Genomic DNA, 18,170 nt, shown 5'->3' with positions numbered 1-18,170 from the left:
ACGCTTTGTGTTGGTCAACAGCAGCCTGGCCCCAATACACTGGTACCTCTCATGTCCATTGGCAGAAGCACAGAGCACCTGATCAGGCTATAGAATCTGTTCCCCTAAGTCTGACTTAGCAGAACCATTTGGGGCATTCTGTCCTAATCCCAGAGGCCACCTCATAATGAAGGGGTCTTCATTTTTATCCCGTGGAAGGGTGGAGGCAGTGGGAAATGTTTTGATGACTCCTCTAGCTCCTATAGGATATCAGGCACTAGAATTCCTATAAAATGGCCACCTCCTTCAACCATACTACCAAATACTGCAAAGATGTTCGCCTGCATAGTACTTTAAAAGTGATTGCTGTCTATTTGGGAGCCTGCTTTTTAGCAGTCTTAGAATACTGACTACCATCAAAGATTATTTTGTATTCTATGTCAGGGTTGATATAGAACTCTGATATACTCTTTGTTTCCTCATCTACTTTCACCTGTGCATTCTGGGTTTGGAACGTATCTCTTTACTGCTGTAAGTCACCCAGCCTGTGAGGACTTTCAACATATCATCTTTGCTTTCCTTTTCCTAAAGTTGTCAGACCTTATTCCTTGCAGATATATGGTCTAGAATCTGAGTGATCAAAGCTTTACTAACAGCTTTGCCACCACAGAGTAGCATCTCTTCCTGGAATGGAGAACTCCTCCCTGCCTTCTCCCCATCAGACTGCCACAGTGCTCCTACACACGTGATGAAGGTCTGCTTGCCACCTTACTCCTGACAGTTTCTTTATTGGTTAGTCTCTTGGTTCTCTTGTGAACTAGTTGGAATTGGAGACTAAAGCACTGATGCTCCTGACAGCTTATGGGGGAGTCTGTTAGTGTGATGTTTGTTTAATTAAACATGTCTGAAGGCCCCTTCAAGTCAGAGCAGGCCAGTAAATCCTTAATATTCCTGAAGGCCTCATCTGTTCAAACACTATCCAGGTCTCCAAGCCCACAACTATCTTCTGTTCTTTGAAGCTCTATGCCTGCTTAATTTCATACAGTTCCTTTCCCAGCACCAGCAGTTCCTTTCCCCTCAGGGTGATTTTTTTCCCCAAAGAAATAAGTTTTCATCCCTTTCCTCAGGTCACCACTGTAACTAGTAGAGAACACCAGGCATGCTGAATGTGAATGTGGGGTGGCTGATTCTGCCTGTTTCTGTCACACTGTCTGTGTGCTCAGCCCTGATTTGTGTACCTGCAACTTCTATGTAGTTGACACTCCTGAGCCTTTAGAAATTGTCAGAATTGCCAGTGTTAACTCTGAATGCTGAGGGTCTACATTTTGTATTAATGGATGTTGAACTTGAAGCTCATATGGGAAGTATCCAAGCTCACAGAGTGAGTGGCAAGCCTGGATTTTGCTTTTGGCTCCTGTCAGTAGAATCCAGGAGACCTGGCAGGCCATCAGGAATCCAGAGCCGTGAGGTGGGGGACAAAACAGAGGTGTGACCCAGGGCTCCAGAAGGCTTCCTTGCCTAGTGCAATGCTTGTCAAACTTGGCATACCAGAATGACCTGGAGAGCCTGTCAAAACAGGTTGCTGAGCCCCACCAGAGTTTCTGCCTCATTAGGTCTGGAATGGGAACGGGGAATTTACATGTTTAACATGTTCCCAAGGGATGGTGATGCAGCAAGCGGCCAGGTACACAGGACAGAGGAAGTTTTGCTCAGAGGGTTCCCCTGCTTGAGCCCATACTGTTGCCTTTGGTCGTTTCAGCCTGTGGTGTATGCTTGTCAGAAGTCTTTATCAGAGGCAGGAATACAGGTTGTTAGAGGTGTGTGTTTGACATTGTGGAGTCATTAGCGAAGACAAGTGTAAAGCACAAGAAAGCAGGAACTTTTTGGCAGGTTTCTAACCTTAGCTTTCTTTGTTCTCAGTGCCTTTCCGGCAGTTCTGATGGGACAATTCGCCTTTGGTCCCTTGGCCAGCAGAGATGTATAGCAACGTACCGAGTGCATGATGAAGGTGTTTGGGCTCTACAGGTCAATGACACCTTCACACATGTGTACTCTGGAGGAAGGGACAGGAAGATTTATTGTACAGACCTAAGAAACCCTGACATTCGGGTGCTAATTTGTGAAGAAAAAGCACCAGTTCTCAAGGTATGTCATATGTTTTAGTTTTATGATTAAGATTGTTACATGTGCTAGCCAAATACAGCAAAATCAATATTAAAACACAAGTCAACTGTGAGGTTGTAAAAAGATACTTGTTCGTCACCCATAGAAGAAATGGCGACTTCATGGGTACATCAGGGATGGATGGCTCTCGCACTGGCGAATCCTAGTGAGCTGGCCCCAAAGTGCTCCTGAGCTCTCCTGGCTTTCCTAACCTGTCCTTAGAGGAGGAATATGAGGAGTTCAGGTATCTGAGAGTGGACAGCAAAGCAGAAATTTGTCCACTGCCTCAGGAGGAGGATGTGGAAGAGTGCTCCTGAAGAGGAGGGGAAGCTGGTTCATATTCCAAACCATCACTGCCTCAAGATAGTCCTGGGTGGTGGGTAAAAGGGTACTTGAGAAGCCATCCATATTGACACCTGCTAAAAGTGAAGCCTAGAAAATGGCCAGTCATCATTGACAAGATGTTCAGTCTCACCGATGTTCACAGAATTGCACATTAAGACAACAGTGAGGAGATTTCCAGGTTTAAAATGGAGGCATAAAGACAGCACTCCCCCCCACCCCTTCTCAGAAATCATCTGAAAACAACAAGGAAAGCAGGAAACAGAATTGTAAATACCCATCATCTACGAAACTAAGTGACATCTGAAACCACAGTATAGGAGGAAGGACTGAAAAAGGGAATAGAGGTCAAATGAGACACTTGAGAGGATGCCTATGGTGTAAGAGCTCACATAATACTGGCCAATTACAGTTCTTTAAAACAGATGGCACAGCCTAATGGACAAAAGCAATAATCCTTTAGAGAAGCAAGAGAGTGGAGGCTAAAATACAGATACAGCATGTGTGCAGGAAGCACACTGATGGGGAGAGTCATGTGTGGAGGAGAAACTGCACTGCGAGTCCCGCAGCTGCCAGGATCTCTTGGCTGTGGAGAGAAAGACTAGAAGTGTTTAGCACAGGCATAACCATGTTGTAAGGAGCATCACTTTGAACTGAAGAGGATTCCTACTTGCTAGTGGCTCAGCCCTGTCCCCATGTCTAAAAACCTGCAATTTCCTGGTGCAGGAAGAATAGTGCAAATGTAGAGTCATTCCATTTGCATAATGTATACATGGGTATATGTGTATTTTTATATGTATGGTATTTTAAAAATATAGGAGGACACAGTAAACTGTTCACAAAGTACAGCTGTATTCCTTAAGCAAGTTGGAGGGGGGGTACATTATGTGGGTACTTTTCCTTTTGCTGTGTTGTTAGAATGGTTTTGGTTTTTGCTACAAACATTTTCCAAGAAAAAAACGTATTTCCTTGTTACTAAGAACATGAAGACAAAACACAGGAGTGACAAAACCAAAAAGTTATGGTAAGCCATCCTTTTGACTGTACCCATTTAGAACCCTTAAATTAACCACACTTAAAACTTTAAGCCACTGTTTTTGGTAAATAGTCACCCCTATTACACTTATAGGGCTACGAATTCCTTTAGCAGAGAGACTCATTCTTCTCTGCATCCCTAGCTTTTAACACACGCTGTGGTATCGTCAGCACACAGATGTTGAATGAAGGAGTTGATATTTAATAGTGTATAGCTGGTCCTGGCAGTTCAGAAGAGTCAACATTCCACAAAGCAATATTTTTGTGCTTTGTTTCAGATGGAGCTTGACAGATCAGCTGATCCCCCTCCTGCAATCTGGGTTGCAACAACGAAGTCTACAGTAAATAAATGGGTAAGTGAGCCACTGTATATCTGGCAAAGGTTTATAAACATGTGGTTTGTTATCACGGACCTCCCAGGTACCAGTAGCAAATGCTCAGTATGAGCCTGACTCTCAGCATGCTTTTGGACAGTGACAAAAATCTGAAAGCCCCTATGAATGCAGGTGTGATCCTAAGGATTGTACAAAAATTAAGGTCATAGTCAAAATGCAGCTTCTGACTTCTTTGTCAGGAGCCAAGATACACATTTTTTTAAATTTTATTTATTTATTTATTTTTGGCTGTGTTGGGTCTCCATTTCTGTGCGAGGGCTTTCTCTAGTTGCGGCGAGCGGGGGCCACTCTTCATCGCTGTGCGCGGGCCTCTCACTGTCGCGGCCTCTCTTGTTGCGGAGCACAGGCTCCAGACGCACAGGCTCAGTAGTTGTGGCTCACGGGCCCAGTTGCTCCGCGGCATGTGGGATCTTCCCAGACCAGGGCTTGAACCTGTGTCCCCTGCATTGGCAGGTGGACTCTCAACCACTGTGCCACCAGGGAAGCCCCAAGATACACATTTGATGTGCTTAGAATAAGCGCTGTTCCCTGATAAAACCAGGAAAGTACAGCTTTAAAGTAGTACAGTTTCTGACCTCTTGAAGCTGTATTTGAAAAGAGGCAGCCCAAGTACCAACACAGCAGGGAAACGCTAGGATTCTGTTTTTCTAAACGTAAGAGAAAGCAGAAAGTTGTTTTTTTCAAATTCATTTCCTTTTTCTTTATAGCACGAAGAACAGGTATAGAAATAAAGGATAAGCAGAGAGAAGTCACAAAAGTACTATTAATTCTTAAGTCGTAATTAAAGAAGATTTAAGTTTTCTTGCTTACCAGACTGTGGATAACAAAAGAGAAAGTGTTTGCGTTTATTCCTGTTTATATGTAGATCAAGTGGTCTTTCTCTGTACTTGTAAAAAAAAAATGTTATATAACTTGTTTAAATTTCATTGTGCCAATTTGAGATCAACATAGCTTTACCTGGAAGAGTGCGTAGTCTTCTCTCCAAAAAGACAACATTCCCTTCTTAATTTTTGTTTTGTATTTTTTTAATCATGGTAGGTAATTGTATTTTGTGACTAAGTATTTTTTGGTTGATGTTGTTATTGTCGGTTTTTCTCGTTTGTTCTTTGTTTTTCTTTTTTTTTTTCTTTGTTTTTCTTGCCACTTTAAACTAATTGGCATAAAATGATTAAATAATGAATTTTGTTCCTTTAGACATTGAAAGGAATTCATAATTTTAGAGCCTCTGGAGATTATGACAATGACTGTACAAATCCTATAACACCCCTTTGTACACAACCTGACCAGGTTATTAAAGGTAAGTAAGGATATTGGAAGGTATTGTCCGTTTTATTAAAGTTAATTATACTTACTAAGAAATTGACAAAAATAAAGGAGATGACCTTCCTTTAAATGTAATCCTGATGTCAACAAAAGACTAATAGTATATTGGTTTGTTTTTAATAGAAGAAAAATATTTTTTAAATGCTTTTTAGTGACTTTAAAAATTGAGCTTTCTTGAGTTAAATCTTTTTGCCCAGCATTAGAATAATCATGGTCTTGGTAAAGCCAGCAACCACTTTGTAAAAGATACAAGATTTAATGTTGTCTTTTGGCACAAGCCAGAATGGTCAGATCTGGCCCCTGAATTCTGCATGCTACAACTGAGAGTGACAGCTCTGACTTCAAGGGGATTAGAGTATTGAATGGTGTGTTTATCTATAGTTAGATGTCCATGCTGTGACCTTTAGGATAGAATGTCCATTCAGGAGAAGGAAGATAGGAAACAAAAGTTAATGAGAGATAGGACTAATTCAGAGATTTCCTGTCATCATGTGGACTTTTCCTAGTAGGTAAAAAAATTATTAAAGGGTTTGCTCTTAATAATTTTCCACTAGTAGACCCTTGAAGTGAATGGAGAGTCTTTTAATCTGTTATTAAAATCAGACAGTTTTTCTTTGGTTAGCCTCAAATTGCCTTAGAAATAATTATATGGTCTTCTGATTTACCTTCTCCTTTCTGGGGGCTAGTATGATTTACATTCTGTTACAATACATGCCAGTTAACATTATTGCTGTACTGTGAATTTAAATGTAGGATTGTTTTCCTAATTGTGTGGATTTTTTTCCTTTAGGGGGTGCTAGTATTATTCAGTGTCACATTCTTAATGATAAGAGACATATATTAACCAAAGATACCAATAATAATGTGGCATATTGGGATGTATTAAAGGTAAGTATCTTTTTGTAATTAAATATAGGTTATTGGATTATGTATCCCTTTATTTTTTATTGTAGTCTGTGTGTGTATATGTGTTATATGTGTGTGTGTATAAAATAACCAAGATAATAGTCATATAAATAAAGATTTAATTGCAGCCTTATTTTGGGGTGGATATATATATTCTTATGTGAATATTAGGTAAGGCCATAGTTTATCTTTTTAAGTACCCAGAATTTGAATGGAACCGTTTTCTCTGTTTAGTGTATTACAAACTGTGTTGTGCTGCCTTCCCTTAAAATGAAAACACCAGAGTTCCTCGTCCTTGAAACTGTTGACATTTTGGCAGTGGGGCGGGGTAGGATCTGTCCTGTGCATTGTAGGATGTTTAGGAGCATCCCTTAGCCTCTACCCAGTAGATGCCAGTAACCACCTTCATCCCTATCCCCCACTTCAGTTATAACAACCAAAAATGTCTCTAGATATTGCCATATGTTTAGGGGGAGGAAGGAAGAAGAAGGATGCAAAATCACCCTGGGTTGAGAACCACTGGAGTACACAAAATAAGTTTGGCCATTTCTTAGGATTTATAGCCATCACTGTGAGCAGCAGTTACTACTTTGGGTCATGTTACAGTGACTCCTTGGATAATTGAGATGTATTAAGCTGTTCAACCACATTATAAATAGCACTGAAGAATTTATAGACAGATTGAAAAGTTTGCTTTTAGAATCCTGACAAATGTCCCTTCTTAGTGTTGTTGTTATATTTGTTCAAAAAATATTTCTGGAATGAACGAATACTGTGTGCAAAGAACTGTGTTGAGGGTCACAAATGATGAAAAAGTCCATTTCATGATCCCTTCTGGTAGCAGGGACAACAGAGCACAAGATAGCTTATGGACAAGGGTGATTACTTACAGCTGGAGAAATCAGGAGCACCTCACAGTGGAGAAATCATTTGAACAGGGCCTTAAAGGATTCCAGCAGATGGATTATGGGAGGGCATTTTAGGAAGAGGAAGTGAATGACAAAGGCACAGAAGAGGAAGGTAATCAAAACATACTTATTCAGGGCCAGGTGAACAGTTTTGTATAGCTGGAGACCAGAGTAAGTATAAGAGAGTAGTAGGGGTGTGTAAGGATGAAAGATGAGATTCACGTCATTTACCAAAAAGTCATGAATTTCAGGCTCCAGGCTTGGCCTTTCTTTGGTACTTCCTAAAGATTCTTAATCATAGATGATTTTAGAGCAGGAAAACCCTATGTTCAGAGCAGTAGCAGTATGTATAATGGGAAAGAAGCCGGAAGTCAGGAAGTCAGTTGTCTTAAGCATAATGACTTGGGGATCTACAGAAAGAGATGGATGACTTTTGGCCACTGTGAAGCCTTGGAGAGATCCTGGCCAGGCCGAAGACATCAGATCTCATTGTCCTCCAGGCCTTCCACCCTCCCCTGGAGTCCCTCAATAAGACGGTTTGATCCAAAAATAAAAGAAGAGACAGATGTTGGGTATATTTTAAAGGAAGAATTGAAAAGATCTGGTATTTTGGTTAGGTTCCTGGTTATAAGGAACAGAGATTCACTTAAGTTAACTTCTGGATCCAAAGAATAAACACATTTCTTTCTCGGAAAAGGGGACTGTCTCTGAATGGAAACCTTGGCCTGACTAACACATTCCCTCCCTGTGGCGCAGCTGTGTGGGAAATCACATTACAGAACAGTTGCTTGCTGAGCATGGCTTCAGAACAAGAGACTTTAGTTGAGTGGAAAATTTAATTGCAGTAGGCTCCAAAAATTCCAATTGGTTTTTTTCCTACAGTAGAGATGTGCTTGTCAGGGGACCAGAAACTCACGTTTGTTTCAGAGAGGGGTTCTGTGAAGACAGAGAGGATCCAGAGTAGCCCTAAGGACCTCATCAGTAGGAATTTGGCTGCTTCACCACTAATGTGGCCCTAGCTCTGCCCTGTGGCTAGGCTTTACCTCATGCTGCACAGCATCTGATGTTCTCCAGAATATCTAACAAAGTCAAATCGAGCCAGTTCCTCTTTGATTTTCTGCCTATGAGTCTGATGTCCTCTCTTGGTCTAATTAGCTGAAGTCTGAGTAGAGTCCTGCTGTCTGAATGGGAGGTAGTTCTACTTAGATGGGGCGCTCAGCTGGCATGCACCATCATTGGCATTTTTGTGGCCCTGGCAGCTTCCCATATCCAGACACTAGACCTTGAGGTTTTAAGATCAAGTGATCAGGCAAAATAGACATGGCATTATACAGAAATACGGAAGTCAGGAGTATTGAGGACCATAGGCTCAGAGTTAGAGCTGCATTCTGACCTTGGCTCTGCCAGCTACTAGCCAAGTGATCTCCAGAATATGCTTACCTTTGTCTTTATTCCTAAAATCTGGATGGTCCATATTTCTTGGTAATGTTAAGGGGGTGTTTGAGAAGTATTTACTGTAGTGACTGACACATAGTAGTTAGGAAGCTGTTGTACTAATACAGGCGAAATATCAGATATTCCTCTGGAGTGGGCTGGGAACAAGGGGAAAAAACAGAATGATTAGAAAGATATGTAGGCCTGTAGATAAGTGATGCTTGAATAAAAGGGAGTATGAAGAAAAGGAAGGAGCAGAGATTAGTCCTAGGTTTCTGGATTAGTTTGGTGAGTGGAAGTGATACAGGGAACGTAAGAGGAGAAAGCATTGTTGGGCGAAAGGGACATGCTGAGAAAGACAGCAGGTTTGAATTTATGTGAGATATCTGGGTAGAGGTGTTTGCTGGGCAGAGAGCTATACAACCTAACGCACGCATGAAAGAACTGGGCTGGAGAAATCGGTCCAGCCGTCTTCAGCTGTGGATTATAGTTGGAGCCATGAGAAAGGTCAGAGTTTCTAAGGGATACATCTATACTGAAAATAGAAGAAACCAAGTCATCTCCCTTTCAAGAATTTTTAGAAAAAGAGGAAGCCACAAAGGTGTGTAATAACAAGGGGTAAGAAAACAAAGAGCTCAAGGACTAATTAAGCGTTTCAGGAAGGAGCTTGTGGTTAGCTGCATTGGCCTGCTGAGAGTTTGTGTGAGACAGTGGAATGGAATGTGCACATGGATCTAGCCAATAAAGAGGATGGTGTCTGGGGAGAGCAGTTTCTAGGGAGACCTAAGGGCAAAAGCCAGATAGAGTGGGTTGAATAGTGTTTGCGAGGTGAAGAAACAGAATTTGAGGGGAGACAATCTTAGATGAAATTTGACTTTGGTGAGATGGGCAGGAAAGGCAGTAGCTGGAGAAGATTTAGGCATGAGAAGGTCAAGGGAAGGTTTTGTTTTGGTGTTTAGGCATTTTTAAGATGGGAGAAATTTGATCGTGGTTCACTGTTCATGGGGAGAAGCCCGTAGAGACATGAGAAGGTAAATGATGATACAAGGTCCCCAAGAAGCAAGAGGTGAGGGGATCCAGAGCACAGCAAGAAGGGACACCTTTTTCGTTGCACCAGGAAGAACAGTAGCAGAAAGTTAAGGGGATTCTGTCAAGGCTCCTCTTTTTTTGAGAAGTAGAGGTCAGACTCATGTGCTGGGGGTAGTGAGGGAGGTGGTGGCAGCAAGGGCAGGGGTATGAGGAGAGTAGAGATTTGACAAAGATGCTGTGGAGAACTGACTTTGGAAACAAGTTCCAGGTAGCATTAATGACTGTATATTTATAGTGGGAATACTGTCAAGGATTTGCGAGGCCATCTTTTCCTGTGTGTTGTCCGTGTGGATGTTCATATTGTCTGGGATGCAAGCGAGATCTCAAGATGGGTTTTAAGACATTAAGCCAGGCTCAAGTTGCCATTGAATGAGGGAGATGAGGGAGAGTGAGCACAGAGGTTGCTAGATGGCTGTGAGGAAAAGGGGTACGGTTTACTGCAGCTAAATGATATGGGCTCAAAGAAATAGGAGTTTTTACATAGCGATGGTGGAATGATGGTCTCTGTATGCCATTAGAGAGTTATGGGATGTAGGAGAAGATGCAGAGTCACCCTTTGAGAAGACAGCTGATGAGATGGGACCTTCAGGAAAGAGCCAGTTTGCTGTTAGGAAGAATAGGTAGAGGGAACATTCTGTGATATTGTTCAGGATAGAGATGAACTGTGATTGGAAATGCTCCATGGCACGAGGGGGAGTTCAGGACATACTTTTGGGGAGCATAGATATTTAGGGAATGAATAAGAAAGATTGTGATGGCCAAGAAAGAGAAACTTAAAATTGCTGCCTATATTATAGCTGTTGTCTGAAGGTATTGATAGCTTCACAGTTCTCTTAAAGTGCTTAGAAACTTATTTGTTCCTTGAAGATTTTTTTTGCTTCATTTGACATTGCTTCCAGATAAGTGTGGTGGTATATTATATCAATATGAGCAAAATTAGGTTACAGTTTCCCAAAAAAGAACAGTTTGTGTTTTTTTAATTTAAAATTTTAATAGGACGTAGTTACTTAAAGGTAAATGCTTTAAGATAAAAATATTTGACCATGTTCTTTTTGGAATGTATTTAAGACTCCATTATATTTAGGCAAATGTGTAAAATTTTGAGTAGCTAAGTCAGAATCAAATCAGTTGACCACTTAACATTGATAATTATCATACTTTATTTTTGCTGTATAGGCATGTAAAGTTGAAGATCTGGGCAAAGTGGATTTTGAAGATGAAATTAAGAAAAGATTTAAGATGGTATATGTACCAAATTGGTTCTCAGTAGACTTAAAAACAGGGGTAAGTTAGCAATTGATATTTGTGCGATTTGGGTTAGTTGAAAATTTCTAATATAGCTCAAAATTAAGTATTATTAATTATAGAGTCCTGTGTTTTTATGTATGAAAGGAAAAAATTTTATGCAGTTTAAATGCCTTTTCATATCCCAGTATATTAAATTGTAGTTGCATCGAATCACGCAGAAACACATTTTGGTTCTGAATCTGTGGCTTAGCACTTTAGTTAAATAGTACAAATAAATAATGGTTTAGAGACTTATTTGGAGAATGTATTCACATGGAATATCACTAACAATTTTTTTCTTTTGACAGATGTTGACAATTACTTTGGATGAGAGTGACTGTTTTGCTGCTTGGGTTTCTGCAAAAGATGCTGGCTTTAGCAGCCCTGACGGGTCAGATCCAAAACGTGAGTTTAAGTGTCCTTCTTTCCCTTTCTCCTTCCAAAAGAGAAGGTGGATCTGTGCTGTTTTTTTATGTGCTCATCTTTTTTTTTAAACAATATTTGGGTTTTTTAAAAATCATTTTTCAAGAAATCTGTATATTCTCTCATATGGAAATGGAAAATACTATTCATTTTAAATGTTTTGGGGGTCTTGATTTTTGTCACAATCTATGGCTTAGCTTTAACAATTAAACATGCAGCACACTCTCTACCCTTAAACCGTTCGGGAAGTCTGTTAGGTTAGGAAAGTGAAGCTAGGAAACAGTTTTTCCCCCCCAATTAAAAAAAAAATGTATTGAAGTATAGTTGACATATAATGTATTAGTTTCAGATGTACAATATAATGATTCAATATTTGTATATACTGTAAAATAGTCACTACAATAAGTCTAGTTAACATCCCTCACCATACATAGAAAATTTTTTTTTCTTAATGAGAATTTTTAAGATCTACTCTCTTAGCAACTTTCAAATATGCAATACAGTAATAGTAACTACAGTTGCCATGCTGTATATTACATCCCCATGACTTATTTATTTTATAACTGGAAGATTGTACCTTTTGACCCCCTTCACCCATTTTGCCCATTCCATTACTCCCCACATCTGGCAACCACCTATCTGTTCTCTATATCTGTGAGCTTTGCTTTTTGGCTTTTTTGTTTTTAGATTCCACATATAAGTGAGATCATATGGTATTTGTCTTTCTGTGTCAGACATATTTCATTTAACCATAATTCCTTCACGGTTCATCCTTGTCGCAAATGGCAAGACTTCATTCTTTTTTATGACTGAATAATATTTCTGTGTGTGTGTGTGTGTGTGTTTGTGTATCACATTTTCTTTACCCATTCATCCATCAGTGGACAATGACATTGTTTCTAATATCTTGGCTATTGTAAATAGTGCTGCAGTGAACATGGGGATGCATATATCTTTTTGAATTAGTGGTTTCCTTTTCTTTGGATAAATAGTCAGAAGTGGAATTACTAGATATGATAGTTTTATTTTTGAGGAACTGCCGTACTGTTGTCCACAGTGGCTTCACCAATTTACATTCCCATCAATAGTGCACAAGGATTCCTGTTTCTCCACGTACTCTCAAACATTTGTTATTTGTGGTCTTTTTGATAATAGCCATTCTGACAGGTGTGAGGTGATATCTCATTGTGGTTTTGATTTGCATTTCCCAGGTGATTAATGATGTTGAACATCTTTTCATGTACCTGTTGACTGTCTGTGTGTCTTCTTTGGAAAAATGTCTATTCATATCTTCTGCCCATTTTTTAATCAGATTGTTCAGTTTTTTTGCTATTGAGTTGTATGAATTTTTTATATATTTTGGATATTAACCCCTTTCAGATACATGATTTGCAAATATTTTCTCCCATTCACTAGGTCGCCTTTTCATTTTGTTGATGATTTCCTTTGCTCTGCAGAAGCTTTTTAGTTTGATGTAGTCCCACTTGTTTATTTTTGCCTTCATTGCCCTTGCTTTTGGTGTAAGATCCAAAAAAATCATTGCCAAGACCATTGTCAGCGAGCTTACTGCCTGTGTTTTCTTCTCGGAGTTTTATGGTTTCAGGTCTTACATCAAGTCTTTAATCCATATTGAGTTAATTCTTGTGTATGGTGAGAAGAGACCCATCTTCATAAGAGTTTATTACATTTTGTTGATTATATTTTTGATCAGTATTCTCCTAAGAATGTAGCATGTAGAAATACCTGATATATATAAATATAGTGTACTGGCTTTGTATGGAAATAGCCCTTTAAAGACTACAGTTGCTGTTTTTGTTTGTTCATTTTTAAAGAGTGGCTGTATCTGAACAACCAAGTAGAATATGTGTTTGCTCCATATTGTCACAGCTTTAAACATTCTAAGATAAAATTTTAATAGACTTCGTGAAATCTCTAAATCTTGCTTTTAAACATCCTTGGCATTGGGTTAAGAATGTAACATCAGAGTTTGTGGAAACTTTTAATTCTTACTTCTTTCCCTCTATTTTTAGGTTAAAGCTAATGATTCTCTTTTCCATTTCTTTTCTTTTTTATATCAACTCTTTTGCAGTGAACTTAGGAGGACTTTTACTCCAGGCCCTCCTAGAATATTGGCCTAGGACACATGTGAATCCAATAGATGAAGAAGAAAATGAAGTAAACCATGGTTCGTGTTTTTATATCAGGATAATTGATTTAAAAATTACTCAGAAGTTAAGGATACTTAGATTGTGTGTTATCCTGAGAATGTTTTTTTAAAAAAATTATTTTAAGCATTTGCTAAAGTGTGACATAATAAATATATGTGATGTGCCCAATTTACTGCCCTCCCTTCCACATCCTAGAGAACATCCATCCAGTCTTAACTGAGATTCCAAGAGAGCTTTTAATCAATGAGATTCTATACACAAGATATATAGAATAAACCCTGTGTATTCAAATGACCTTTGACCTTAAACGTAGGCAGCTTAGCAGGGTTATTCCAAAGATATTTCTTAGGATATCCATGGACCTGCTGGATTTACCTCCAGTGCTCGCTAATTAACATCAGAAAGCCAGGTTTGTCCTTGTGTAGTCAAACTTCACGTTGGCTTGAAATGTAGATATTACCTAGTCTGATGATCTACCTGATCGTGGCTCAAAAAATCAAATCCCAACTCAGAAGTGTCAGGGTAAGTGAATTGAGTATGTGTAAAGAATTAATGTCATTGAGGGCATTGAAAAGCTTTGTGTGCCACAGGCAGTGGCAGTAACTTTCTCTGGGAAGCAGAGGAGAATTTGGCTCAGTTTCATTATAGAAAGGGGAAAAAAAACCTTAAAATTTCACAACTCACATGTAACCTTGAGTCCCACCTACTGAGGACTTATCTGCTGAAGATTCTCTGAAGATTGCCCACTTACGGTGGTCAGCAGTGACAAGGACCTCCTGCCAGAGACTTTGTTCTGGCCGACTGATTCATCCAGAATGATTTTTGGAGTTTAAATCTGTTTTGCAAGGATGACATACCTCTCTCTCTGAAAGCCAGTCTCCTGATGTCCCTGTCATAGAGAGGGCACTGACCCCACCCGTGGTGTCATTTCTTTTGTCACCTGACCCACTTCATTCCCCTTTAGAATTGTACAGTGGGCTGTGAGCCAGAGAAATTCAGTGGAAATATCTCTTCACGGAGGATTGAGCAAGCTAGGTTCTGGTATGGGCTCTGCCATTTATCAGCCATGTAGCTATGGGCATGTCATTTCCTGTTCTTGGCTTGCCTTTCTCCATCTGTAACAGGACAGGGTGCCCTCAGAGGCCCAAGTAGCCAATAATAAATATTAAGTAATGAAAAAACAGTGGTACAGGGACTTCCCTGGTGGTCCAGTGGTTAAGACTTTGCCTTCCAATGTAGGGGGTGCGGGTTCGATCCCTGGTCTGGGACCTAAGATCCCACATGCCTCGCAGCCAAAAAACCAAAACATAAAACAGAAGCAATATTGTAACAAATTCAATAAAGACTTTAAAAAAATCAAAAAAAATCTTTAAAAACAAAACAAAAAACAGTGGCACAGAGTAGGGGTGGTGTGATGAATTGGGGGATTGGGATTGACATATATTCGCTAATATGTATAAAATAGATGACTAATAAGAACCTGCTCTATAAAAATAAAATAAAATAAAATTCAAAAGAAAAAGATTAAAAAAAAAAAACCCAAAACAAAACAGTGGCATAATCAGCACCTCTTGGATCCAAGCTTTGGTTGGGGGAATAAAGAAAAAGTCACGGGAAACCCCAAATCATCCTTAAAATCAAACTGGCATAGTAAAGGCAGGGCAGGAACCAGCCAGAGCTCAGGACACTGCACACTCTACGTGTCTGGTAATCTTCTGCTACACCTGCACCATGCTCAGTGGATACTCGAGAGCTGCTTAGATTATACTTGGGGAGCAGCTCAAGTATTCTGAGGCCTGTATTGTGTTGCAGGTGAGGGTAATAAAGATAAATGGGCGTGGACCCTGCCCTTCAGGGACTGGCATTCTCGTTGGGCAAAGGGCCGCTTACATCAGCATCATGAGATCAGAGAGTAGGTGCTGTGAGAGAGGTTCTGAGAGTGCTGTAAGGTTGCAGAGGGCAAGACTGCTTCCAGATTCGTCAGGGAAGTGTTTATGCACAAGCTGGCACTTGCGTGGGGGTCAACAGCACTCTGTTCAAAAGATTACAGAGAAAGCGAGTGAAATGAAGTCTGCAGAGAGCAGTAAAAATGAAATTATGACCTCTTTGAGGTTTTGTTTTTCACTAATACCTCTGCCATTAGTTGTGGCTACCATTAACCATAAAGTTTTTTCTGACAGAAATTTTTCTGAGCTCGGCATTTTACCGGCCCCATCCCATCCCCGCAACAAAAAAAGAGCAGATCATCGTTTATAAAGAGGCTGTCCTGTACTTACCTGTGGCTGGAATAGACGGTTATGTTTTTTGTTTCAAATCTCAAACATTAATCTCTTCTGTTAAAATCCTCTAAAATGTAGTCATTTCTCATGAGGTACATCCCAAGTTGCCATATTTCTTATTTTCAAGAATTTAACTTTGTTTTTTTACCTTTATTTTTGTCTCTGACTGACGTACAGGATTTTGACTTAAAAAAATCTTGCAATGGTTGGGCTCTGTGGAAACGAAATGTTTAGAGTCTGTGTTTTTAGCACTAACTCTGGATCCTGACACCATCTGTACCTTTTCCTAGTAAATGGGGAGCAGGAGAACCGAGTACAGAAGGGAAATGGCTATTTCCAGGTGCCCCCACACACTCCTGTGATCTTTGGTGAAGCTGGAGGTCGCACCTTGTTCAGGTATGGGTAAGAAGGGCTAAGAAGGCATCCTGTTTGCCAAGAAGTATTCATTCAAGCACATGTTTATTTTTAACTTCTAGGGGTGTCAGGGGTTTGGAAGCTTCTTCATCTCCATGACATAGTTAAGTGTCTGGTGCTATTAGACCCCATTCTAATTGCGAGCTGAGCCTCTAGTGTTAAAATGAGGTTGATACCTTGCCTTGAGGCAGCTTCTTAGTGGTTTCTGCAGGAAACCATCACCAGAAGTCCCTGCCCACAGGACAGAATCAGAACTTCCCTCAGGCTGGGCCAGGGGAGATGGACTGGGCTGCTCTTGGGAACTGTTGTGCCCAACAGTGGCCCAACCTGAGGCGTGAGGCAGTCCTTCATGAGGCCCTGCACGCAAGAGCTAGACTGGCTTCATCTCCAAGTTGCCAGCCAAGGCCCAGGGAGAGTCATGGGGGAAAGCCTACTAGAGTCTTCTGTAGGGCCAGAAGTAAGAAAAATGTTTGTCTTGCCCTTGAGGGCAGAATTTTCTTCCTTTATGATGGTTTCCTGAGAGTGGGGTTACCAAAAATAAACCTGACCCCCATTGTGTGTGGAGTGCCACACTCTATAGCACTGGCAGACGACCTTTCTCAAGTGCTTTGCCTACACCCAGGTTCCTGTCCTCACCCAGGGAGTCAGGCAGCTGTAGTGTATGTCTGGCCTCAAAATCTGGGGGCCTGGGTTTTAGGGCTTGCTCTCCCTCTTAGCAGAGTGAGTCATTCTGCCTGCCTTCACTTTATTCCCTCAGCTGTCAAGTGAGGGTTATCCTAAATGAACTCTATAACGGTCCCTCCCCCTAACGTTTATTGACAATGATTTTGGGATCTGTGCTTGTTTTGTCACTTACTACCTGATGGATTATGTGTAGGCTGCTCTGCCGAGACTCGGGGGGTGAGACTGAGTCCATGCTTCTGAATGAGACAGTGCCACAATGGGTAATTGACATCACTGTGGATGTAAGTATCCTTCATTCCCACTTTGCCCTTGTATTTTTTTCCAAATCATGAAGACAATTAAGAACTACTTTAGACTGTGTAATCTTTAATTAAAACTAGACTACCAAGTGGAATCCTCTTCTGCTTCCCTGCAGTTCCGAAGTTGCAGAAGAAGTATTGATAATTATTTATATATCTCTTTATGTCTTTAAATTACATAAATAATATATGCTTATCAAAGAAAACAATAAATGAATAAGGTGAAATTCCCTTCCCTTTCCCAATCACTGTTTTTCTTTTATTCACTCCCTATTCTTCTTCCCAGACGTAGTAAATATTAATAGTTTAATGCATAGCCTTCAGTACTTTTTTCTGTGTGTACACAAGCATATATTATTTGTGTATATATGTGTGTATGTATAGATCATTTTATTTTGCACAAAATCTCCTACTATATCTACTGTTCTGCAACTTGATTTTTTTTTTTGGTTTTTTTTTCTCACTTAAAAATATATCTTGGACATTTTTTCATGTCTGTATATGGATCATTCCTTTTTAATGAGTGCAGGGTATTCCATTGTATAAATGTACCAAGATCTATTTAGCCAGTCCCTATAAACGGACATTTAGGTTGTACCCAGTGTTTTCTATTACAAACAATGCTTCAGTGAACATCCTTGTACATACATCTTTGTGTACTTTTTAGGATAAATTCCTAGAAGTGGAATTGCTGGATCAAAGGGTATGCACATTTTAAATTTCGATAGATATTGCCAAATTGCCCTCCACAAAGGCTGTACCAGTTTACACTCTTACCAGCAGTGTATGAGTGCCCAGTACCGCACACCCTCACCAATGCTGGATACTTCTAATCTTTGCTGAAAGATAGGCAGATTTTTTTTTTATAGGCAGATATTATCTCATTGTTTTAATGTGTTTTTTTGTTTTGTTTTAATTTGTGGTGAGGTTAAGCATCTTTTCACGTTGGCCGTTTTTATTTCTTCTTTTGCGAATTGCCTGTTTGTATTCTTTACTCAGTTTTCTATTGGGTTATTTGTCTTTCTTACTGACTTGTAGGAGT

At 40.0% G+C, this 18,170-nt stretch overlaps 1 protein-coding gene across 1 annotated transcript in view; it reads left to right on the top strand.

The window, feature by feature from the left end:
• Nucleotides 1-18,170, top strand: part of WDR48 (WD repeat domain 48) — a 44,442-nt gene that overhangs the window by 20,259 nt on the left and 6,013 nt on the right. The window contains exons 8-16 of the mRNA XM_059939401.1: nucleotides 1,900-2,124; nucleotides 3,798-3,872; nucleotides 5,109-5,211; nucleotides 6,028-6,125; nucleotides 10,751-10,858; nucleotides 11,170-11,266; nucleotides 13,374-13,469; nucleotides 16,022-16,127; nucleotides 17,023-17,110. Coding sequence (XP_059795384.1) covers nucleotides 1,900-2,124; nucleotides 3,798-3,872; nucleotides 5,109-5,211; nucleotides 6,028-6,125; nucleotides 10,751-10,858; nucleotides 11,170-11,266; nucleotides 13,374-13,469; nucleotides 16,022-16,127; nucleotides 17,023-17,110 — 996 coding nt within the window. The remainder of the gene's footprint in view (nucleotides 1-1,899; nucleotides 2,125-3,797; nucleotides 3,873-5,108; nucleotides 5,212-6,027; nucleotides 6,126-10,750; nucleotides 10,859-11,169; nucleotides 11,267-13,373; nucleotides 13,470-16,021; nucleotides 16,128-17,022; nucleotides 17,111-18,170) is intronic.

The sequence above is a fragment of the Balaenoptera ricei genome, chromosome 11 (genome assembly GCF_028023285.1).
Source record: "Balaenoptera ricei isolate mBalRic1 chromosome 11, mBalRic1.hap2, whole genome shotgun sequence".
Classification (NCBI taxonomy): domain Eukaryota; kingdom Metazoa; phylum Chordata; class Mammalia; order Artiodactyla; family Balaenopteridae; genus Balaenoptera; species Balaenoptera ricei.
The sequence above is the reverse complement of the archived record's forward strand: the minus strand, read 5'-3'. Positions and strand labels throughout refer to the sequence as shown.